The sequence below is a fragment of the Eubalaena glacialis genome, chromosome 1, assembly GCF_028564815.1.
Source record: "Eubalaena glacialis isolate mEubGla1 chromosome 1, mEubGla1.1.hap2.+ XY, whole genome shotgun sequence".
Lineage (NCBI taxonomy): Eukaryota > Metazoa > Chordata > Mammalia > Artiodactyla > Balaenidae > Eubalaena > Eubalaena glacialis.
The window spans coordinates 13,987,332-14,012,778 of NC_083716.1; the positions used below are offsets into that span (position 1 = coordinate 13,987,332).

Sequence of the window (25,447 nt, forward strand, 5' to 3'; positions counted from 1 at the left end):
ATGGCCATGATTTGTTACTCAAATCTCTTGATCTTTTTTTTCTGGAAATGATTTCTCTTTATGCAAAATACCTGGTGGCAGCACATATCATGCATATTTTCATGTAGTTGAGTCTGAATTTCTCATGTTTCCTGGGCCTTCTTTAAACTCTGAGGATTAAGATACCGTCTCAGGTAATCTTAAGGCAAAGGCCATTTGGTTATTTTTCTTGGCAGCTGGATCTCCAACTGTCTTAAACTATCTTAAGAAAAACTAGGGAAAGGACTGAATAATAAGACCCCAGGGCTTCCCTGGTGGCGCAGTGGTTAAGAATCCTCCTGCCAGTGCAGGGGACACTGGTTCAATCCCTGGTCCGGGAAGATCCCACATGCCGTGGAGCAACTAAGCCCGTGCGCCACAACTACTGAGCCTGTGCTCTAGAGCCTGCGAGCCACAACTACTGAGCCTGCGTGCCACTACTAATGAAGCCCTCGCGCCTAGAGCCCCTGCTCTGCAACAAGAGAAGCCATGGCAAGAGAAGCCTGTGCACCTCAACAAAGAGTAGCCCCTGCTCGCCGCAACTAGAGAAAGCTTGCGCGCAGCAATGAAGACCCAACGCAGCCAGATATAAATAAATAAATTTATAAAAAATAAAAATAAAAAAATAAGACCCCATACCAAAATTATTTTTAAAGTTTCAAAATTTTAATTCACTCCATTTAAAAACACTATGCTGCCTTTTTAGATCACTCTACCACTAAATCACTCATGCTAAAATATTATATTGCCTTTTTAGAAGATGAGAAAGCGGTGCTACCATTTTTTTTCAGTTTGTTTTGAATTAGAATTTAGTAGGAATATCAGACAGATACTAGTTGCAGCACTTACCTATATTCTAGCTCCTCTTCCCCATTCATCATGGAGACCTACTCAGTACATGGAGTTGGGCATTTACATAAAATAGCAAGTGAGGAACGAGCAGAAGCAGTGTGCTCGTGTAGAACCCACACTAAGACCTTTGAGGCAGTGAGAAAAAACAAGATGTGCAGTAAGCCTAATTCAGTTTGGATTTATTTTGTATGCTTAATGATTAGTGTAAAAGAACTGTGCCCATTTTAGCTTATAATTAGCATCCACAACCCCTTTTTCACAGAGCTGTAACCTTAAATTTTTTTAAAAAAAGAACATCTATTATATGTCAGATTCTGGATATGGCGTTTTGTGTATCTTTCTCTCCTTGTTCAACACTTAACAGCTTTTCCGGGAGAGTAGGTATTAGTATTATTCCCATTTTTTAGATCAAGTTCAAAGAGGTCAGGAGACTTGACCAAAGACTGGCAACTGGGGGTTGGGGAGAGCCATTTTGAAATCTGGAAGGTCTGCCGCCCCTCTTCTGGTCAGGCTCTAACCCAGAGCTGGGTTTAAACAGCCTAGAAGGCAGTGAAGCGGGACAAATGCTGGGCTTCACTTCACCAGGCTCTGCTGCCAGGCAGATGTGTGACCTTAGGTATTTGGACTGCAGTGGCCTCTACCCTGAAGAGATCATCTTTCCACCGCAAACCAGATGATCCGCGAGGCCTGGCGATCCACGTGCTGCAGGGCCCAGTTTCGACCATTTCTCAAACCGGTGTTGCTGGAGGAAGCCAGCTGACTACCACGCCCTCCTTGGAACTTACCAGGCCGGCCTGTTTCAGTATCTGTATGCTTATCAAGGTGCAAAACATATTAACACAGAGCCTGGCCCTGCGGGCACCTAGGTTTCCCCACACCGCCCCCAGAGTCCACTGTACGAGAATTGGGGAAGAATCCTGGGTGTTTATCGCTAATTACATCTCGCTCGTGGAGAGAGGCGCTTGACAGCGTTCAAAGTGGGGTTCTCGTAGACGCTGCAGACCCAGGGCAGGTTTTCTCCGGAACGCGCGTCCGGGTGTCCGCGGCGGGGTGGAGGCGGATAAGAGGGTGCAGGAGGTAGCCACAGGGAACTCGCGCAGCGCCGCACGCCCTCCCCCCGCGTATCCTGCGGCGCCGGCCTCCGCGGAGGAAGCTGAGGCACAGCGGCGGCCGCAGGCTAGGCACGGGTTGCGGGCCCAGGTGCCACCGCGGGTGCTTCCGACGTCCCCACCTCCTGCCCCCGGGCTACCGGCCTGTCCCCGCCCCTCCGCCTGCCTGCAGGTGAAGCAGCCAAGGCCGCTAGTAGGTGCGTGGGGATGATCTCACCCGCGCGCTCCGCGCCAGGAGGAGGAGGAGCGGGAGCAAATCCAACTTCCGGGTAGTGAAGCCGCAAGCCACCGGCATCTTGCTTTTTCTTCCCCCCTCCCCCCACTGTACCCCTTGCCTCTCCCTCCTTTCTTTTTATTCCCGGCCCCACCTGCCAAAATGAACAGCTCGGACGAGGAGAAGCAGCTGCAGCTCATCTCCAGTCTGAAGGAGCAAGGTAGGCGGGCGTGTGGCCGCCAGGTGCGGGCAGCCGCGGCCCATGGGCGGGGACGGCTCCAGGGCGCTGGCTTGGCGGTGGTGGAAGCTGGGCGGGAGGGGTTGCGGCCGTCGTAGTCACCCCCAGTAGCTCCGTCACCCGTGGAGAAGCATTCTCCGCGCCCCGCGCGCTTTGGCGAGCTCGGGGCGGAGGGTAACGTGCTTTGCTTGTGCCTGGGAGTGTCGTGCCCGGCAGGGCGGGGAGCGCTACCCGTTGGTCGCTTTAGCCGGCCATGGGGGTTGAGGGGAAGGGCCAAGGATTTGGCGGGGACAGGGTCCCACGGTACCACCTTACAGGCGGGGGAAGCGAGTGGGGCTGGTTATTTTGGAAAGGCGGCGGTTTAGGCAGCTCTGCTGGCCTCGCTCCCTGGCCTTGGCCCCCCCCTTGCACGTTGGCGCCTGCGGCGCTGCTTGACAGCCTTTCCGAGCTTTTCATTCTGGTTTGGCCTAGTTCCTCTTTCCTTAGCAGCGAGGATTTGCAGGCCATGGTGTGTTTTATCGCTTCCCATTTTTAGCAATTTATTTGTCAGTGAGGCAACACCCTGCCTGTGCGGGGCTTCTTGAATTAGGACTTGGCTCTGGTTCGCAGGAAAGCCGTGTACATGCATTTCTGCATTGCCTGGTAACTAGATAAAGAACTGTTTTAATCTCTTAATAAAGAACTGTTTTAGTCAGTGATTTTCATCACTTAACCACACTTCTGAACAAAGCCAAATTAAGATCATATGTGAACCTAACACTTTTTAAATTTAAAATTATTATTACCCTGACCAAAGGTGGCCTGAGAATATGGGTCAAGAAAGAAAAGAACCATGCAGATTTAGGACGTAAAAATGTGTAGGAACATATGTTTTTCTGAATAACTTGCTTACATGGCCGTATAGTGGGAAGGGGCCCCGCTCTGTGGCTAATCCTGGTGTTTAATCCCAGCTCTTTCACTTCCCTTGACTTAACTCACCAGCTCTGTGAACTTGGAAGAGTCTGCTCCCTTCCGTGGGTCTTATGGTTAATTAAGCCTGACCTGACTCGGCTCAAGAGCTAAAGCAGATGATTTTATGAGGTCTGTCCAGTACTGTGACCTGTTGCTCCTTGAGACCACAAACATACCATTCATAAGGGTATTTTGATCCCTCTGGAGTCCACACATCTGAAAACAAATCTCAACGTGACTGTTTAGTAACTGTGTGACCTTGGGGAAATTATCAATATTTAACCTCTCGAAAATGGACAGAACACATTATTCCTCTGTGCTATCTAGCATCTAGAAAGTGCTGGATAAATATTAATGGCTTTTGCCTTCCCAGTACCGTCAACTCCCATCCTAGGTTAGTCTAAGGTCATAAAGTCACAAGAATCAGTGAATCTAGTGGGTGGGCAACATGCCTTTCTGTGGAATTTCTCAAGTGTTTTAGTGAAGGGCTGGATTTTATTAGTATTTTATTCCTAATAACACTACCCCCCCTCACCCAACATAAAGACTCTTAATTCATATTCTAGACTGTTGGAGCTTTCATTATTGGTAATATCTGTCAGTAGATACCAGATCTTTTGATGGATGGTCAGTTTTCAAATAATGTTAAAATTTCCCTTCTTTTCATGCTGTATATAATTTAAAGGATAATTTAACAATGCAGATAATCCACAAGTTATTTATATTTGATTTTGGAACACATCTCTGTCTCTGTTGGATTTGAGACTTGAGAAAAACGGACGATTCTTAAGTTTCTGGTTCTCCAGTTATGTTGGAAAACAAACAAATCCATGCATTAGTATTTTTAGAGGATATATTTCCTCAATTTTGGGCATGTTAAAGGCAATAGAACGGTTAGACTTTGAAATTTGTGTTTCTTAGAGAGTATACTTTTTTTTTTTAGGATATTGAGTCTGGTTACACAGGTGTTGGGGTTTTTATCAGCCCATGGTGTAATTTTTATACATTTCAAAATTGGGGCATTTGTCAGTGGATCATAGACTGTGATAGCAAGTGACTTATTTCAAGAGTATTTAATTGCTGTTTAACCTACGGAATTAACTCGGAAGCTAGGGATTTGAGGTGGAAAACCTGGCAACTAGGTGTTTGGGCTCTTACCAATATTATGATCAATTTTGTAAGCCAGTGCATGTGATTTATTTTTAAAAGTAGACAGTAATTTTTACAGCCTGTTAACATTGTGAATAATTCCACTACTATTTAATGTGAACAAGAAGAACCATTATCGATTAAATACTCTGTTTTTCTTTTTTTAGGCTGAGTAAACCTATTCATTTACTCCTTTGACAAATACAAGGTACCTGTCATAAGTGAGGCCCATGTGCTGGGCACTGGGGGAAGAGATGGTGAACCAGACAGACAAGTTTATTGTCTAGTAGACAGTCATTAATCAAATAATCATACAAATCAGTTTGTACAATTAAAATTTGTTTTTCTAGGATAGATTCTTAGAAATGGAATTGTTGGCTTAGAGGGCATATACATATAAAGTTTTGCTAGGCATTGCAAAAGTGCCCCCCTCCCCAGATGGCTGTACCAGTTCACATTCCCCCCGGAAGTGTCCATTTTCCCATGCATTGGTCAACAGTGACCAACAGCAGTCTTTACTAATTTGACGACCTGACAGGTTGCTTAATTTTTGCCAATCTGATGAACAAAAATAGTACCTTTAAAAAATTTGTTTGACCTGGTTATTAGTGAGGTTTGAAATCTTTTTACATGTTTATTGGTCATTTAGGTTTCATCATATCATTTCTTCCCTAGTGTATTTTAAGTCTAAAATTTGAACCCATTCCCCAGGAGGGTGTTCAGAAAGAAGGTAGCCATCAACTCTAAATGGCAAAGCTGACAGCAGCCTTCCCTAATGTGAAGTCTTTAGTGGTGTGGTGAATAAGGTTGCTTTTGACAAAAGTTGTGAAATGTAATGACGGAGTCTGTCATAATATGAACAATCTCTAATTTATACTTAACATTCCCTAAGCTCTATGTCTTATAAATCACACCCACTTCTGAATTACTTCAAAACATTGTATGTTCTCTCTAGTGAATGGTATAATTAGCTATATTATGTCTTTCTAGAAAGTTATATTATGTCCCTTTAAAAAAAATTAGCCAGTGTGCGATTGCTTATGTTCAAGCAGATGTTGAGGTAATGAGGTAATTCTCCTTTTGTCTTTTTTGCGGCTTTATTTTATTGGACTGATTGACATCTTTAATGCACTGAGAAATGGCAACTTGCGATACTATTTCCAATGCATATTTCCTAGCTTACTAAAGTGGACATTTTCCTTACAAAACATAATACAATGTTCAGAATTCTGTTGGGAAATGATAGACTTAGCTCAGCATTTGTTTAAGGTACATGATTTTCTTTGTATTTCATTCAGCCCACATGCATTGAATATTCATAGCCAGGCACTGTGCTAGGCCTCAGAGATACAGAGATGGAAAAAACCTTGTCCCTGCTGGTGAGGAGTTCCTAGTTTAGAGATGGTGGTAGAGTGTCTAACTGGCCTCATTTGGGTTATGTGTTTAAAGTCCTTTGGCCAGGGAAGGGCAGGGCACCTTGATTGGCAGCCTTCACCAAGACCAATGGATTGGAGTAGTCCAAAAAAGAATGGCGTGCCACTACCAGAGGGGGGATGCGGGCTAGGAAGACACAAACAGCAGATGTCCACTAAACTGTCATCATCATAATGCCATGTCATTTGGATCTTGTTGAGGAAGTTTTGAAGAGAATGATTGCCACTTAGCTAAAAGAATGTTCTAATGTAAGACCAAAACAACAACAACAAACAAATAAAAGTTATGGGCTATTCTTGGACTGACACTATTTAAAATGGTAAGATAATTCGTTTTAAAGCAAGGTAACCTTCTTTCATCTTGAGAGTTGGTATCATTTTCTCCGAGATTATTGAGCTAGTGCTTAAGGTACACATGGAAATTTAGTCAAGTTTATTCTTAGAACAGAGTTAGTAATTAAAAGAGGCTTCCAGTGTTCCCTTGGCTTCCAGGCTAGAAAGTAGCTAGAGCATTATTTTGACAAAAGGGTCTGAAACTGTTGTCTACCACAGTGACCCTATTTATCTGGAAAAGCTGAAGCACTGTCAATCTCGGGTCCATACAAAGTCAGTCAGTAGAAAGCCGTTTGGGACTAAACGGTTGCCTTGGTGTCAGGTACAAACTTGGCTTTACACCACTATTTTCCAAGTGTGGTCCAGGGACCAACTGTATCTGAACAGCCAGGGTACATATGTACTTACTTAGTTACCTCTGAAAAGGCTGGTAAATTTATATTTCTTCATCTGGTTACATTTTTGTAAGATTTATATTTAAAATTTTTTGCTTTTAGAACAAAGTATTACATGGATTGAGAAAACTGCACAGGATACAAATGAACATCTCAGTGAATTATTTTTAAAAAGCAAGTATGTTTCTAACAACGCTTAAATCAGAACATTTCCAGAAGCCCCTTCATAACCCCTCCAATCACTATCACCTTCCTCTTCCCAAAGATATCCAGTGCCACCAAAGATAAGTTTTGCAAGTTTCTGAAATTTACATAAACGGAATCATACAGTGTGTATTATTTGCTTCTGTCCTCTTTCACTCGTTATGTGTGTGGGATTTATCAATATTGTTGCATGTAGTTATAGTTCGTTTGTTTGCATTGCTGAGTAGTATTCCACTGTATGAACATACCAAAAAAAAAATTTAAGCTAATATAGTGGAGATCAGGGGTCAGCAGACTTTTTCTGTAAATGGCAGAGATAAGTATTTTAGGCTTTGTGGGCCATATGATTTTTGTAAACCAGAGTATTAAAAATGCATCTTCCTAAAGTTGGTGAGCCACTGCCAAAGAGTCCCCGGTTGGGGTGACCCTCTGTGAGATGGACATTCAGCATGGCCTGAGGAACTACAACTTCTAGTCAGAATTTCACTATTCACCTAACACTGCCATTAGGTAGATCAGTCTTACTTTTGTTTTTTTAAAAAATTAAATTAAAAAATAAACATATGCTCACAGAAGAAAAAAAGCATATGGAGTAAAAAGTACAATTACCTGTTCCTTCTAACTCATTATTTCTCAATCTTTATTTCATTATACTCCCCAAAGGAGTCTTTTTAGACAATTTTTCCCCTAATCACTTCCTCTCCCCATGAAATTTTAATATCACAGATACACTCTGCATCTTTTCGTGTACTGTGATCCTTTGGAGAGCTACAAGCCATTGTCGTATCTAATATTTTTTTCCTCTTTGAGGGTGACCCGTTGATAATGCATGTTCTAACCCCATTTCCATTCCTCAAAGTTATCTACTGTTAGCCTTTTGTTGTATTTCCTTCTGGAAATTGTGTTTGTATGTACATATATATTTGTCATTAATATATATTATAGAATTCATACCAGTACATATAGAGTTAAACCTTTAAAAATTGATTGCATAATGTTCCCTGTATGGATCTCCCACAGTGTAGTTAATGTCCTCTGGAAAACAAACTTCTGTATTTCTATTTTTTTTTAATTAAAAATAATGCTTCTGGCAATAGAGAAGAGTTGGAGACATCAGTATGAACTCACCTTTAGCTTAATATAGATACCGATGGTTACATATAGAAATATTTACAGATGTGTATATATGTATTGGGTTAGTATACAGACATTTATTTCCTTGCTCTTTCAGCTGAGAGCCTAGGTGTACCAGTAGCAGTGAGCACATCTAGCTCCAGAACATGGCTTGTAATACCATTCTCCAGTAAAAGGAACAGGGCTCCTGGGAGAAATGGCTGATTCTAGGGCTGGAGAGACTGGGGCAGGATATATACAAGATGAGCCTGGAGTATCTTGTAGTTACTAGAAAGTAAGGAAGTGCTCAAAAAAATGAGCCCACAATGATGGGGATATGTCAAAGAGATATAAGAACCAACTGAAAGAACTTCCAATGGCCAAAGATGGAACAATTTGAACAACAAAATACTGGATTATAACCCAAAGTATAAAATAAATATTCATGAGTCTATACTGATATAAATAAATGAGAAGAGACACATCTTCCATGCAGAACAGTTCCAAATAATTTATGTATCCTCCCGCTCAAAGGGCCGTGGAGCATAATGCCCTGCTCTGTAAGTGTGGGGTGTGCGTAGTGACTTCCTTCCAAACGGGGGTAAATAGTAACTTTAAAGTGGAGAAACCTGACAGACATTACCTCAGTTAGGTGATCTAGGTCAAGTTCAGTAGTGATTTAAGTCATGTTGATAGTATGTACCTTTGATGTGAGATGATGAAAATGGCACTTCACCTCTGTGGTCCTCCGCTAAAAAGCTATAGCCCCAGTCTCATCATGAGGAAAACATCCCAGGTTGGGGAACATTTTACAAAATATCTGATCAGTGCTCCTCAAAGTTATCAAAAACAAGGAAAGTCTGAGAAACTTGTCACAGCCTAGAGGTGTCTAAGGAGACATGACAACTAAATATAATGTGGTATCTGGATGGGATACTGGAACAAAAATAAAACATTAGGTAAAAACTAAGGAAATAAGATAATGTATGGACTTTAGTTTGTAATAATGTGTCAGTATTGGTCCATTAATTGAAATAAATGTACCATACTAATGTAAGATGTTAATAATAGGAGAAACTGGGTGTAGGATATATGGGAGTTCTACTATGTGTGTAGTTTTGCTATGCATCTAAAGTTTATAAAACCAAAATTTATTCAAAACAGTAATGCTGCTTACATCCTTTGTACACATATATCTCTGTAAGTGCAGCTGTAGGAAAAATTCTCAGAAGTGGAATTGTTAGATCCAAAAAGTATGTATATTTTAAACTTTGTTGTGCTGTAGATTTTATTCTGTAGAGCTGTTAACACAGCCAAGCTTTGCTTTAAAATGTAGACGGAACACTGCTTTTTTCTCTGCTTCCCATGTTGGTTAAGCATTTTATTTCATTTATTTTTTATTGATGTATCTAAGCATTGTAAACATTAAAACACGAGTTCTGAAATTTTTGTTTGGTGCAGTGAACAGTAATATATTAGGATCCTTTTAGTTACTTGATCCTATCTGAAATCCTCTATGGCACAAATCAGGGTATGATTCTGAGATTGAGATTATATATATATCTCTCAATATATATGTATGTATATATACATACACACATGTATATATATATATATATTTGTTTGTTTTAAATACGGCTTTGAGGAGCAGTTTTAGATTACAGAAAAATTGAGCAGAAGGTACAGAGAATTCCCTCATCTCCCCCCACCCCCCGCCCCCGTTTTCCCTTACTATTATCATCTTGCATTAGTGTGGTACAGGTCTTAGAATTGATGAGCCAATATTGATACACTATTGTTAACTAAAGTCCGTAGTTTACATTAGGGTTTATTCTTTGTGTTGTACATTCCATGGGTTTTGACAGATATATGACATGTACCCATCATTACATTATCAAACAGAATAATTTCACTGCTCCAAAAATTTTCTCTGTTTTACCTGTTCATCCCTCTCACCTTACCCTGGAACTCCTGGCAACTACTGATCTTTTTACTGGCTCCGTAGTTTTGTTTTTTTCCATAATGTTATATAGTTGTAATTGTACAGAGTGTAGCATTTTTAGATTGGCTTCTTGCATGTAGCAATATGCATTTAGGCTTCCTACATGTCTTTTGTGCTTGACAGCTCATTTGTTTCTCTTTATCACTGAATAATACTCCATTGTATAGATGTACCGTTGTTAGTTTATCCATTCACTTGTTGGTGCACATCACGGTTGCTTCCAAGTTTTGGCAGTTAGGAATAAAACTGCTATAAACATTCATGTAGTGGTAGGGTATGGGGGAAGGGAATAGTCCTGTGATAGGGTCTCGGTCTTTAAGTGAGCCTGTGCCCCAGAGCTGTGACTTTCACGAGTGCTTCTCAGTTCCAGTTTTCCCTGTCCGTGAGACAAGAAGGCTACAAGGTGCTGGAGTTGGTTATTACCTTGCCTTTAATCTGTTAGGCTCTAATAAAATAATTTCTCTTGAGGGAAGGTCTTGTTATAAAGAACAGAATGCTCTGGGCATCTTTCCTGATGGCTACTTTTCCCCTCCCCTGCCAGAAACAATAGGGAAATTTTCTCAATATTCACTGTGAGGACTTGGTAGTACTCCTGGAGTTAAAACTCAAAAAAGTGTTGGGGCTTCTTAAGATCAGCCCACGCCTGGAGTTTTTAACTCTCAAACTTGTTGGAACTGAGCCTCTAGCAATTTGTTAATTACAGTTTAGATTTTTTTTTCCTATCTTGGCACATGAGGGTGTTTCTGCACCTTGGCTTCTGCTCCAATAAGTTGTGATTCTCTGTATCTGTCTGAGTGTATCTCTAATTTTTGGAGTAGTGATTTGCCCTGTGACTTCAGTTCTGTCATGGATCCAAGAAGAGTTGTTGATTTTCAGTTTGTTCAGCTTTTTTTGTTGTTAGGACCAGAGTGTCGGCTTACGAGCTCCTTACATGCCAGACCAGAAACCAGACTTATATACGTATTTTAAGTTCTCAGTTTCCTTCCTTTCTGTTGGTTAACTTGAACTCATTAATATAGTTTGTTGAGATTACTTCTTAAGCATCATTAAATCATTAACACTGTACTGTGTGTTGTATCAGGTAAAGAGTGAATTTCAGGTTTGCTATAATTTCTTTTTAGATATGAAATCTCTCACCTTTGTTTTTTGATCAGGTTTTCCAGCAGTGTTTCCCTGGCTTTTCTAATGCTTTAATTAACAACTGAGGTATAAATGACTTCTCTTTCTATTCTGGCTTTAAGAGCAGGACCTATTGGGATGTGTGCAGAAGTGAATAATGTCCTAATTGAACATTATCTGTTATGACTTATGTCCTCATACCCCATTAGTAAGAGATGTTTCAAGGCTCCATGAGCCTCAAAGATGTAAACTCAGTGGATGAGAATATACATTAGAAGATCTCATGAGGCAGTGTTTTTCTGGTTATATTTGATGGCTATTTAAAGCTTCATTTTTATTAAGTATCTTGTTGTAACATATGATTTAAGAGGCCCTTTTAATATGGGGAGGAAAGTATGTACTCTTTCATGATTTGTTCATGTGAAGACCTAGATCCATTCTTCCTCCTTCCTGAATTTAACACCCATTTATCAAGTGCCCACTATATGTCAGGCATTGTGCTAGAAGAGGGCGTCTGGATGCATAAAGACATACTCTTCAACCTAGAGGGTTATTTCTGGTCTAGTGCTTTAGCACGCTGCACACAGTAGTGCTCATAAATGTTTTTTACGTGGATGGCCTTTAGGATCAGTAGACTGGTTCTGCTTGCACCATTCCTTACTGTGGGATTTGACTTTTCTATGCATTTGTGTCTTCACTTTTAAAGGGGAGATGTTAATATTTGGCTTAATTGCTCTACATCACAAATTTATATGAACCACTCATTCATTCAACATAGGCATAGACTCTGTGCTTTGTATTCTGCTGAGTGTAAGGTATATAGTAAGGAATTGAGTGGGAGAAAAGACAAGAAAACAGACCTGTGTTCAGACAACTTATAATGTTGCATGTAGATGCTCCAAAAGAGATCTATGAACAGTGTACTTTGGTAGTATATTAGAAATATAAATGCTGATTTTTGCCCCTGTTATATGGGGAGAGTTTCTTAGAAGAAATGACAGATGAACTGCATTGAAAAGGAGGAGGTAGGGAAGATGGGGAAGGGAAGACCTTGCAGGCAGAGGGGAAAATATTTGTAAAGACACTTGGGTATGAAAGGTCTTAGAGGGTTTAGGGAAGCATTGGGACTTTGGGTGTGATGGAGTGAGTGTGGTCTCTGACTGGGGAGAGGAGAGGAGAGTGGGGTTCCCAGGTTGTGAAGCTAACATCTTTGGTGGCTTTTAAACAAGAGAATGAAATAACCAGGTTTCTTTGTTACAGTGCTAACTAGTATCTACCTTGTAAAGAATGAACTTGGCATAGAGGGAAGCTAGAGTCTAGATGAGAGGGTTTTGCTATTATTGAGGGTCAGAAATAGGGCAGAGATACTGGCAGTAGAGGAAGGGCAGATTGGAGAGACATTTTGAGATCTGAGCAGTTGATGATCCTTTGGTGGTGGGGGAAAGTGGGGAATCAAGGGTGATCCTGAGGTACTAGCTTGAGAACTAGGTAGATGATGGTCCTGTATACAGGAAGTAAGAGGTTTGGGTGAAATGGAATTGATGAGTTCACTTTCTAACATGTTGAGTTTGAGGTGCTTGTAAGGTATGTGGACAGAGATGTCCAGAACTGTACTGTTCAGTAGAACTTTCAGCTGTGATGGAAGTGTTCTGTGTCCACTGTCCACAGTGGTAGCCACTAGCCACATGTAGCTATTGAGCACTTGAAATGTGTTTAGAGCAGCTGAAGAGCTGAATTTTAAATTTTATTTAATTTTAATTAATGTAAGTGTAAGTAGCCACATGTGGCTAGCGGCTACCATATTTGACAGTGCAGGTCTAGAGAGTGTTGGTTGGAAATACTGATCTGGAGCTAATGCTAGGGTAGGGTGGTTAGGCTTCCTGGGTTTGAGAGGTCTCCAGGGGCACGGGACTCTAAAATGCTGAAACTGGAGAAGGCCCAGGCAAGCTGATTGTTGCTCACCCTAGCCAGAGCTGTTATTGGCCTGTAATTCTGAACTTTAGTTATCATGTTTCTCAAACAACTAAGTCTACTCAGCTGCTTCCTGGGATGGCTACATCATGGTTTGCAGCTTCTAAAGAAAATTCTCTTTCTTGGCATTAGCGGGTTAGAATATAGAACCAGCATGATTCTTGAAGCACATGCTTTGCCTGATATTCTCCTTGTTTTCTCCACATTTTCCTTTTTCTTCCATTCTGTACTCCTATGTAGTGAGTCCCCTCTTTGGCTGCACATTAAAATCACCTGGGGTGCTTACGTCTTAAAGAAATACGGATGTCCAAGGTCCACATAGTTAAATCAGAATCTTGGGTTGGGAGTGAGTGGAGAGGAGGCTAGAGAGCTGTAGGATTTAAAAGCTCCCCTGGTGACTCTAATGTGCAGCCAGGATTGAAAAGTACAGCTTCAGACATGCTTCCACTTCTTTGCCACCTTCTTTTTTTACTACAACGAACTACAGTTGATCTTTAACCCCCCTCTCTCCTCCTTTTCTTTGGTGGAAGGTAGTAGTACTTAGGATTTCAGAGATTTTCTGCTCTGCCATCTTTCAGACCATGTATCACCGAAGTAAGCCTGAGACCGAAGGCATTAGGGAGCAGCCTAATCTCTTGTCATACTCACAGATTTGACATACCTTGCTGTATCAGTAATGATAAGCTTTGTTTAACATGTATTCAACATTTAATATGCCTAAGCACTCTTGTTGCATGTTAGCTCACCTACTCTTTTTTTTTTTATTTTTATTTTTATTTATTTATTTATGGCTGTGTTGGGTCTTCGTTTCTGTGCGAGGGCCTTCTCTAGTTGTGGCGAGCGGGGGCCACTCTTCATCGCGGTGCGCAGGCCTCTCACTATCGCGGCCTCTGTTGTTGCGGAGCACAGGCTCCAGACGCGCAGGCTCAGTAGTTGTGGCTCACAGGCCCAACTGCTCCGCGGCATGCGGGATCCTCCCAGACCAGGGCTCGAACCCGTGTCCCCTGCATTGGCAGGCAGATTCTCAACCACTGCGCCACCAAGGAAGCCCCTCACCTACTCTTAATAAGAACACTATGAGAGATGTACAGTTATTATTCCTATTTTCCAGATGACGAATCTGAGACGCAGAGAGTAACCAGTTTGCCCAAGGTACCTGGCTAAGTTAAGTGCTTGGGCTGCACTTTTAAATTGCTGTGCTGTGTGACTTTACAGTATAGTGAAATATGCTGTATCTGTAAATGCAAGGGATGAAGTCTTCCCAAGCTGCAGATATCTTTCACATGACAGAGATTTGGTCAAAATCATTTCTTCTTTTTTTATTGAGTAATTCAAAATTTGGAGGATTTCTCTCATCAAATCACTTGAGTTGCACAGCTCATGTTAAAAAATTTTGAAACTGTGAGCCAGTTGTGAAACAATAAGGCTTTCTTTGTGACCCTTTGGCATTGCCAAAAAAGTAACTGAATAACATAGGTCATTATAGTTTTTACCAGTTTTGCTAAAGATGCGGTTACACATGTTTTCACTATGGTATATGTGTATGTGAATATTGTTTAGGGCAGTAAGCTTGGTTTTTTTAAATTCAAAGAAATAGAAATATAAGTAAATATTTTTCGTTTATGCCCAATTCCCCAACTGTCCCTTCCCACTACCAAATGGTTGAATTCTTCCCATACTTTTCCTCTCCTTTCCCTGTACTTGGCTTCATTTTTTTTTTGTTTTTTTAAGTTGCTTACAGTCACGGAAAGCATATTTTCTGTGGTTTCCATTAAGATATGATAGGTAAAGGGTTCATAATTAATGCTTTTCATAAAGACCCAGTAATTGGGAGTCTACAGTGTTTCGCCTGGATTCTGTTGGCATTATAATGGAAGAACAGTATCGGTATTTTTAAAAAGGCCTTCATAGCCGTTATCTGATGCTTTAAATAGAAAAAAAAATTTCTTACTGTCTTTTTTTTTTTGTATGTCTGTAAAGTAGGTCATCAGGAATAGAGTGGTAAATCAATTTTGATTTTTCAACTTTATCTAAAGATACTTTTAAATGTCAAGTAAACTAAAGCAAAGTCTCTCAATAAAATATTTATTTTTTGAAACAATATTAGATATAGTAATAAGATTTGGGACCATGACCATAGACTACCTAATGATGTAAGTGCGTATTTTTAGAATCTCTTAGTTCATGTTTCTTTTTGTTAGAAAAAGGAGGGGGAGGGACATTTTATTGAATTTTCAGAACCGAGGGCAATTTAGTTCATACTCATTGGTTGGGGTTTGTCTGATGGAGGCTGATAAGGAGCTGGTGTGCAGAGGGCTTCATTCTGTGATCAATCAAATCTTTTCTGTTGAAACTGTAATTATTTTTAAAAGGGCTGTATCTTTACATGTATACATTTAGCTATCTTATGGGCTATCTAATTCTCAAAGATTCCTTTTTGAGTGTGGCTTCAATAAAATGTCCATTAATTCTTATTTAGATGGTTATGAAGTGCTGATAAAACTTCGGGCCATTGATGGTATAGTCTCATAAATATTTGTTTATTTGAATTGGATTTTAAGATTTCGGTCCGGTCATCATAGTAACTATTCTAAACCCTTCAGATCACTGTTGAAAGGAACAGCATATACTTTACCATCTGAATTGTTTTGGCGGTATTCTCTGCTCCAGTGGTTAGAATCGTACACTTTAGAATTAATGACCAGATTATCTGGAATGTTCTTGAAACCACTGGTTTCAGATTTTTAATTAATATCTTCAGGTTCTTCATAGAAATAGGAAGCTCTGTTTGTCTTTTTTTTTTTTTCAAAGAAAAACTTAGCTTTTTGTAGATAAATCCCAATGAAATTTTTTAAAAGTAAAAGTATAAAAATCCAAACTTGATTATTGCCTGGCTCTCTGGTGCCAGTCAAAATGCTGGTTAGGGAGTGGGCAGTGGTTCTGCTGGGTCCACCTTAGACATTCTGTTCCATCATTAGTCCTAAATCAGTCTCTTTCTTCCCACAATACACTCTAAATGGCACATTCTCAACTGTGAGGCTATCTAAAAATGGTGCTTTGGCTAAGAGATGAATGTGGGAGTTCAGCTTGCTTTTCTGGCAGGAGAGGATTTTAAGTAGAAGACTGCTGCTTTTCCCACATAGCTGGAAATAGTTCCAGACAATTCACATATTTTTCTAATTTAGTGAAATTAATCTGGCTGGGATCTGGTCATGGCTTGGTGGTTGATGATCTTGCAGTGCCTGACAATAGTTGTTCTTAGCTGAATGCTCATAGCAGAAACTTTCCCCTGTGGATAAAGCAGATATGTGACATTGAGTTTATTTTCTGGAGGCCAATCTTAAATAAACCTGTGATTACAGCACCACAGACTAATGTTGCTAGAAGGAACTTCAGGGACACCAACCTGTCTCCTTTCACAAGTGCTGAACAGCAAAGATGAGAAGTGACTTGTCATAGGCACTTATGGCTCATAGGTCTTCCTAATAACCCAGGAGAACTGAAATTCGGCTCTGTGGGCTCACATCTGCTCTGGTCTCTTCTTCTTCCTTATTCTTAAAAGCAGGAGCCCTTCTTCTGTGGCCTCTTCTCCACCCCACCCAGAACCTTGTAAATAGACAATAGGGGTTAGTTGGGTTCCCAGGTTTTCCCATAGTAAACTTTTGATAGCATTATAACATTGCTTTCCTTTTTTTCTTTTAGCAATAGGTGAATATGAAGACCTCAGAGCAGAGAACCAGAAGACAAAGGAGAAGGTTTGTACTTTACCCTTTCTTTCCTCTCTTACATGTGTAAAAGCCTAGACAGCATGGTGCATTGTTCTGCCACCAATTTCAGTTAAATGCGAATGAGAGTTGTTTTTTTAATTTCTTTTCTCCTGCATGTGTGGTTCAGGCTAATATCAACTCCAGGCTCCAGATGGTAAAGAATAGCAGGCATGCCACAGTGGGCGCTGCTCTGGGAGATTAACTACACGGCTAAATGTGCAGCAAGGCACCAAGCCAAGCAACTCAAGCCCCCAAGAATTGTACTTTTTCCAGCAGTCAGATTTGGGATTCTAGTGATGGAATTGAAGGCCTGAGACATTTACCTTTTTGGGTTGAGACATATTAGATCTGGAGAGAACTCTTTGGCATTAGTCATTGGTGTTTAGCTCAAATGCTTCCATAAACCGTTTGTATGTTTGCTTCCTCTAAGTATATGAATAATCTATTGGAAGTTGAAAAACATCCCAATGTGAAGATGGTGAAGTGTGGTGAATATTTTCCTGGGCTCTGGGAGTTTTATTTTTTAACGGTTAAATAATTAAATTCTACTTACCTTTATGTCTCTGGACATATCCATTTAAGATTCATGAATTTTTTTTTAACATATATCTTTTTTTCCCTATAAGTTTAGGGAAGGGACATACAGAAGGGAAGGCTAAAAAAAGTGGAGGGACTGAGTAGAAAATGAAAAGGAGAGGGGGGGGAACTGTCCATTATTGTTATTTAGATATAAATGAAATTTATTTTAAAAATATAAAATTTCTATTTTTAGAAATTTGATAGACCAGATATTTCAAAGCATAACATCCGTGGTGGAAAATTAATAAGACAGGTCCTTCGTGGTTATTAAAGAAGGTACTCATCATTGCAGTAAATTATGCAACCTTGTCTTTAAAATTTCAGAGTAAGAGCTGTAATGAAAATTGGCAGTGAGCTAAATATTTGTAAAACTTGTGGCATGTTTGTGGGTATTTATTGAACTCTTAAGAATCATATTTAACTTTTTTACTCGTATTAATTTGCCACCTATATAGATGTTGGTGTGGTGGTATTAATGGTAAGTCCTCCAGTTCAAAGCACATTATAATAGATTTTTAGATCGTTATTTTTCACCCACGTTTCATGCTCCTTTGCTCATTTGTAAATAAATCTTTGGTTTATTTTTGAAATAAAAATTTTGTTTAAAAATTTATTTATATTTGAAATTTTAAGTATCTTTCCTTCCTTTCACTAGGCAATTCAGGGCATGGTAGGTGGGGTGATGAGAATATCTGTGATAGAAGGTGGCTGGTACATGCGTCTCTAATATGGTAAGGAGGTCACAGAAAACAGTTTGACAAGATTTCTAATTCTAACATCATAACCACACAAAATCACAGATGTCCCGAGGACGCCAACAGGTGGGGAGTATATGCTTAGATCCTGGGTCCCTGATGTCCCATAATTTTAAAACAAAGCTAATGGGTGAAGCTTATGCCAGATAGCTTGAGCCTTTTTCCCTAAGATACCCAACCATCTTCCAGCTTTAGGAGAAGGAGCCAAGACGTTATCAGTCAATTGAGTCTCTTCCATATATGTTCCTGGTCCAAGGGGGGAAGAGCAAAACAAGTTGGAAGGGTTAATTCAGGAGAACTCTTTGATTTAACCTGGAAGATAGGAGGAGGGAAAGCTAACAAGTGTCTTCATTTGATGAAGAAAGAAGGATGTAGAAGAACGTGAATAACATAAGAGGAAAAAGAATAAATTTTTTGTTTTTTCTTATCCTTCTTTAATCCTTGCTTACTTGTAGACCTAGCATTGCCCTAAAAATAGTAGATGTTCTATAAACATCCGTTATTAGTGATGATGATGGTTGTTTAACTGCGAGCCACTTTCTGCAGTGAGTTTTTATGCAAACCATCTGTTATACAAGTGAATTGTACGTAAGATGCATTTGGCAAAAGAAGGATTAAAAATTACCTTAGCCCATTACCTGTTTACATGTTTCTCTACACAGAGTATGTCCTGATACTTTTGTAACATCTGTATTGACCTGCTTCTGTACTTACTCTTTAAAAATAACTATTAACAGAAATGGGAAGAAAAGAAATGAAAGCAATATGGAATGCTGTGTGGTTGGGTAAAACAAAATAGGATGGTTTTAAGTTTACCGCACTCTGTTTATCTTGTGTTAAAAGACTAGTAGGCTTATTACTGCAGATTTTTCCCCGAAAGGGGGGCTGTATTACAAAGGAGGGAAGCCTATAATAAAAGCCTTTTTAATACAGCACAGAATGAGTAAAAGCAGCTTTAGTTCTGGAGGTGGTAAATGGAGAACACCATTTTCTCTGGCAAAGCACTCTCTTGTGCCTGGCTGTGTGAGCTTTGTCCAGTCCACATCAGCAAATATTCATGGCCATTCTTACCTTGTGACCCCAAACGAGTTCAGTTAAATCAGTCAAGGATAGGAATCTAAAGTAAGAGTCTTTTGCCATAGTTAATTTGATGTGGGGAAATTTTGCAGAAGTGTAAGTGACCAGAAAAATAAATGGCAAGTGTTTTCCTTCTGTGTGTCCACATTAAGTCTAACCATCTTTGCTGGCAGGTCATGAACCTTATCAATGGGAAGAGACAGTGGGTGTGATTCCTTTGGGTAGATCTTTTTATGCCCTGTTTAGAATCTCCTCTGTTGAGACAAGTGGTTGGACATGAATTTCCTCAGAACAGGCAGTTGCTTAAGAGACTGTTTTTTTAAGAAGCTACTGTGGGTCATGTACATTCCCTTATCTCCCTTATCTGATGCTCCAAACAACCCTGTGCCAGCTCTATTTCACAGAAAACAGGACCTCAGGGCTTAACAGAGTCTAGATTCAGACAGGGTATTCTGACCAAAAATACTCATTTTGAAGCAGGTAAACCTAGGGGATCTAATTGACTTTTTCCACAAAGGTCTTGGTTTTATTCTTAATTTTTTTTTGTTAGCCCATGAATTTTCCACAGCAAATTATCAGACTCAATACTTTTCTGGATCGTTTGTCTTCATCATCTATTGCTTTGTATTTAAAAACTGAAAGTTAAATATCAAATCAATCTCACATCAGAAAAATTCTCGCGTGCGTGTGCCTGTGTGTGTGTGCGTGTGTGTGTGTGTGTGTGCGTGCTCACATGTGTATAGATTCTGACATAATGCATTCCAAGGGTAAGAGTAGGAGACTTGGGAGGGTGGGCCAGTGTTTTAATGATCTTTTCCTTTGCAGTTCTCCCTTTTTAAGAACAATATAATGCTGATCATTTTGTGGTTTTTATCAATGTCTTTGAGGATGGAATCAGGATCTGAGTTGATAAGGAAAACTTTTTGCTGAATGCCTTCTGAGTACTGGGATATAAAGAAAAATATATGAAGGTCCCACTCTAGAATAAAACTACTCTAATGAGGGACACAGGCAAGTTGACAAATAACTGTGATAAATTGTACATATAAGTGAATGCTTAGAGTTTGGTGGGATGGGAAAAGAACAAAAAGACAAGGTTCCTACTCAATTCCATGTGACTAACTCTTGTCTCTTAATGCTTGGCTTAAATGTCGCTTACTTTTTTTCACAGTCTTCTTTCTCTCACAAGCAGAATTGTCGCCTCTTTGTAATGAAACATCTGTATATTTCTTATGCACTTATCACATTTTAATAACCAAAATTCATTATCAAAATATTATATAGGTACATGTAAGATGTCTGGGTTGGATTAAAGTGTAAAAGCTTCAGTTTTGGTTTTTTTTTTAGACATCAAGATAGGTGGAGATTATGGAAAGGGTGCTACTTATTTTTTGCCTAGTTTCTAAATAGCATTATCAACAATATGTTAAAAAGTGAGAAGGCCTATCACATTGAAGTCAACAACCCTTCCAAATTATTTTTGGGGTAAAGAAAAATAGAGGACTGTATATTTTGAAGTCAACCAAATGAAGTTTTACTCTGCTTGTGAAGCAATCATCATACTTAAATGTGTTAGTCATGCTTCTACAATTGAAGGGCATTCTCTTATGAATCATTCAGGATCTTTGTCATAGTTGTTTGTGGTTTTTTTCCTATATGGGGGGGGCAGAGCTTTTTTGAGCTTTTAATGGAATAGCTTTCACATTTCTCAGAGTGGTGGGGGCAGTGTGGAGTGTGCATAAAAAGAAGGAAATCTGTAGAATAGAAGAATGTCTGCCTTTGAACAGTAAGTATTTATGTTTAATTCTATGTTCCGAGATCGAGTTTTGAAATGAATAAATGTTTAAGTGGCTGATTAGAAGTCGTTTGGGTGAGCTACTGTAACACTGCATCAGGCGGTTGGTTCTGTCAGCTTGCCAGGAACAATGAATGAAAAGGGAATGAGACAGACACTTTCCAAGACTTAGGTTTCAAGAAGCAAGATAGATGATACTGTTTGCATCTTGGCTCAGTTGTCTATTGTTAAAATTTCTTCATCTTTTGTAAATTTCAGAGGTGAAGGTCCCAAAGTATTTTATTTTAAAAAAATCAGTAAAGAAGCCACTTTAAAGAGCAAGATATGCATCCATTATGCTGACTGTTCATGCATAATACATTCACATACATGCAGTTTCTTTAGAACAGAGTGGCAAGTGGTTGTGCCAGAGAAAAAGTAATTACTTAGCAGTTTGAAAGTGAAAATGAGTCTCTTATTAACAGCAATCTATCCAGAAACAAAGAGCAAGGATCTCTGTTCTGATGACATGTGTTTCCATCTAACACACAATACCTAGAATTTGGAGAATGCTGTAAGACAGCTTTAGGGGACAGCTACTACTTTATTGCCTGTGAAAATTGGAGGGAAAGAACTTTGAATTGGAAGAAAGAACACTACCAAAAGAGAAAGAGAGTGAAAAGAATTCCATCCTAGTGGGAATGATTTAATTTATTGTGTTCTTTAAGGATAAGCACAGCTGAGTTCTAGCCAAACTTACATAGGTGGAACAATAGAATTGTTGATTTTTACTAAAAATGATTGATGGTCCTCAAACGGCATCACCAAATATTCTAAAACAGGTAAATATGCACAATTCTGATGCTATGCCTGTTTAAACTTTTAAATATTGTAACTGGACATAAAAGGAATGAAGTTCAAGACAAATAAGTAAAAAATGGTGTGGGGTTGAGACCTTTTCAAACTTAATGTTGTAGCCTCTGCTGTGTGTTCCTGTAGTGCAGTACTTCTCTCATTATGGCAAGTGTTCTTATAGATTGCTTGTTTCATTGTTGGTCTTTCTTGGTTGATCATAAGTTTTGTGAGAGCACATTGCCTATTATGTTCCCCACTGTATTTTCTCTGCTTAACATAGCACCTGTATGAATAATTTGTTCAATACTTGGAGGAAGGAAATAAAGGCATTCGGTTATTACAGTAGATGCCTGCTTAGAAGTCTAATTCAGTCAACTGTACGGTAGTTGTCTTTGTGTAGATTGCCTACTCTGTTGTTGTCCTGTGTATGCAGTGCATGTGTGTACTTCTTGGGCCCCAAACTGGCCTTTCTGTAGGCTGGCAACTCTTTGTTGCATTTGTGCGTCATGGAGATAAAAATGAATGTTTATGTTAGTGGAAGTTAGACACAATTCAGAATATTGGGGGTTTTCTTGCATAAAATATACACACAGCAAAATATAAAGATATCTTAGTGCCTACAGTTATCTGTACTTCTGCTGAGCCCCGTTAAGCAGACATTTTAGTACAAACAGCAGTTGGATGATATGCGAGGCAGAAAGAACAGAGCTGCCCATTTTGGTCGGGGAGAGGGGAATACCAGTACACACTGGAAAGACTTTCCTCTGCTAATCAGTCTGCCAATGCTTTGAAATGCTGGTTTAGTTTCAGAAGCCAGGTATCTGCCTGGATGAGCCTCAAGGAAGAGTTCTGGAAAACAGCCAGGGCTTCTAATATGAAGAGCTTTCAAAACCAGCAAGGCTAACCTCCCGCCAATTCACCACTTCATGAAGAGCCAAAATAGAGACTCTAGAATTGATGTAATGTGATCCAACTTGCTTAAACCAGCCAGCACTCGTGCTGCTGGGTTCTACCCCAGCCTTGAGCTACAGAGAATCGTTGAGCATCGTAATTAAGTGACGTGGGCCCAAGAACATCTGTTGCTATTGCAAAGTCTTCACGAGCAATTCTCACACAAAAAGAAGCAGTTTCTACAAATGATGCAGCTGCGTGAGCAGGAGAGAGGAAGGGGTAGGATGGGTGAGGGGCTTCTGTGGGATGTAAAGATACAACATTCTTCCAAAAAGGCCCGGAATCTTTGCTACTTTCTCTCTGTTGGTAGATCGAGAGAAAGGTTACAAGATATTTTTCTGGGTTCATCTAAAATGATGAAATAAGTAGATGTTTGGATTTCTGCTTAGTAAACGGGTACGTCCTTCATATTTTGCTCAGCTCTGGTTTGGAATAAATAAGTTGCTTTTGCAGCATGTGTAAATCCCCGCTCCCCACAATAAACACCCCTTTCAGTATCCATAGCAGATGGTAAATTCTGTGGCTGCCAGTTCTATCATAATATGGTTGCAGAAAATAGAAAGCAAAGCAACATGAAGACCTCTGATAGAACACAGCTGGTGTTGGGAGACTGCTTCTCAATCTGCTGGCGATGCCTGTAGAGTTAGTGTGAAAGCACATAGCTGGACTGTAGAAACTCGTTATTTGAATGTTGGGATAAGACTGTGATGTTGAGACCTGTTATTAACCAAAGCATGTCTACCTGGGCCTTATGAGCGAAGAGCATGGGCCATGGGTGGGCAGACTGGCAGGGTGGTGGGGAAGTACAAGGGGAACAGGTACCACATTCTAGAAAATGAGAGGAGCATTCCTGAAACAGCTGGCTAGCACGCTTATGAAGTTAGGTGTTACACTGTCTGGTGGGGGAAGGATCTCATAAACTTATTTGAGAATCCAGGACTCTAGAGTGTTTAGAATTTTAAACACCAAAAGACAGTAAATACAGTTTACATGTTAAGTTGGGACTAGAAACTGTATTAGACAGAATTACTTTTTTACAGAAGTTAAATTGACACAAGAAAACTTTAATGAAAGGATATGCCTTTTCCTTTAGAAAATGGTCCTGCCTGACCCCTCTTGTGGAGGGTCTAGGTCAGGATTTAGTAAATAGCTTTGCTACTTTAACACCGTGTACTCGTTTCATGTACTCTAGCCAGAATGGATTTACCCAAATGAACAGAGATAGGTTTTTTTTTTTTTTTTTTAGAGATAGGTTTTTAAAACTAAAACTTTTAGAAAGTTTCAGTTCTTGAGAGACTGACATACAAAACTGAACTGTTTTCTTAATTTTTTTTATTTTAAAAATATTTTAAAAGCATAGAAAAGGGCAGAGAATAATATAACAAATACACACCTCACAGAATTAGCTTATCTTTTTTGAAATTTAAAAAGAAAAAAGAATGCTACAGATAAAATTGAAGGTCCTCTGTGTCACCCAGCCCTAGACCCCTTCCCCTCCCTATCTTTTAAGAGACAACTACTGTTATGTATTTTATATGTATCCTTCTATTTCATGTTTTTATGTTTTTATATATACCACATGTATCGGGAAATATACAGATACAATATAAATATATAAAGTGTTTTTGTGTGCTTAAGGTATCATTTGATATATATTCTATAATTCCTTTTACTCAACATTATGGTTTCTGAGGTTTATCTATGTTGATACATTTAACTTTAGTTCATCATTTTCATTTATAGTGTATTATATGGATATACCATGATTTACTGTTACTATAAATGCAGAACATGTTTGTATAGATCACTTTGTACACACTGCTGGAGATTCTAGAATCTAGAAGTAGAATTGCTGAGTCATAGGGTATGTACAATTCCAATTTTGTCAGTTTATTTCCAAAAGTAGTTATGCTAGTTGACATATCACCTGCAGTATGTGAGAGTGTCCTACATCTGATCCCAGACTTTTTCAGTTTTTGCCAGTCTATTAGATGAGAATATCTTACTGTTTTAATTTGGGTTTTCCCAATTATCAGTGGCATCATAATTTTTTAGCCATTGACATTTGAAAATAAAAATATCCAAAGGTATGAAATCCCAAAAAACATATCCCAGATATGTTTTTCTGACATGGTAGGATTAAAATATAACTTTGTTCATATGGTCCTCTTATTATAGTATAATAGTATTCCCACACAATTAAAATTTTAACTATCATTCTAATAGCTAAAATAACTTTTTAAAGTTTTAGACATTTTTGATGAAAATCTTCCTAAAGTGTGTTTTACTTCCTATTTTGTGAAAATCGGGGTGAATTGAATTCAGTGCTCATAATGAATGTTAGGTTTTAAAAAAATTCATTAATACCTACAGAGCCAGTTTAGATACTTGTTTCTGTACCTGATACCCTAAAAGATCCTCATGCTTTAATAAGTTATTTTTGCCTTCCCTCCTTTTAATTTGCTACCTTCTTCTATTCAGAATTCTAAGGATACATGGATGGTTTTTTTCTTGAGTTAGAGAGTGCATGGGACGTTGGGCAGCAGTTTGCCTCCAGGCAGTGGTCACTTCCAGTGTTCCCCCAGGGT

At 39.4% G+C, this 25,447-nt stretch overlaps 1 protein-coding gene across 2 annotated transcripts in view; it reads left to right on the top strand.

Annotated features, from left to right (window-relative positions):
• Positions 1 to 2,043: 2,043 nt before the first annotated feature.
• Positions 2,044 to 25,447, top strand: part of SHTN1 (shootin 1) — a 101,102-nt gene continuing 77,698 nt past the window's right edge. Inside the window, exons 1-2 of one of the 2 annotated variants that reach the window (XM_061192971.1) lie at positions 2,044 to 2,413; positions 16,804 to 16,856. In XM_061192971.1, the coding sequence (XP_061048954.1) occupies positions 2,356 to 2,413; positions 16,804 to 16,856 (111 nt within the window). In that variant the 5' untranslated portion in view covers positions 2,044 to 2,355. The remainder of the gene's footprint in view (positions 2,414 to 16,803; positions 16,857 to 25,447) is intronic. The other variant, XM_061192965.1, reaches the window with a different exon arrangement.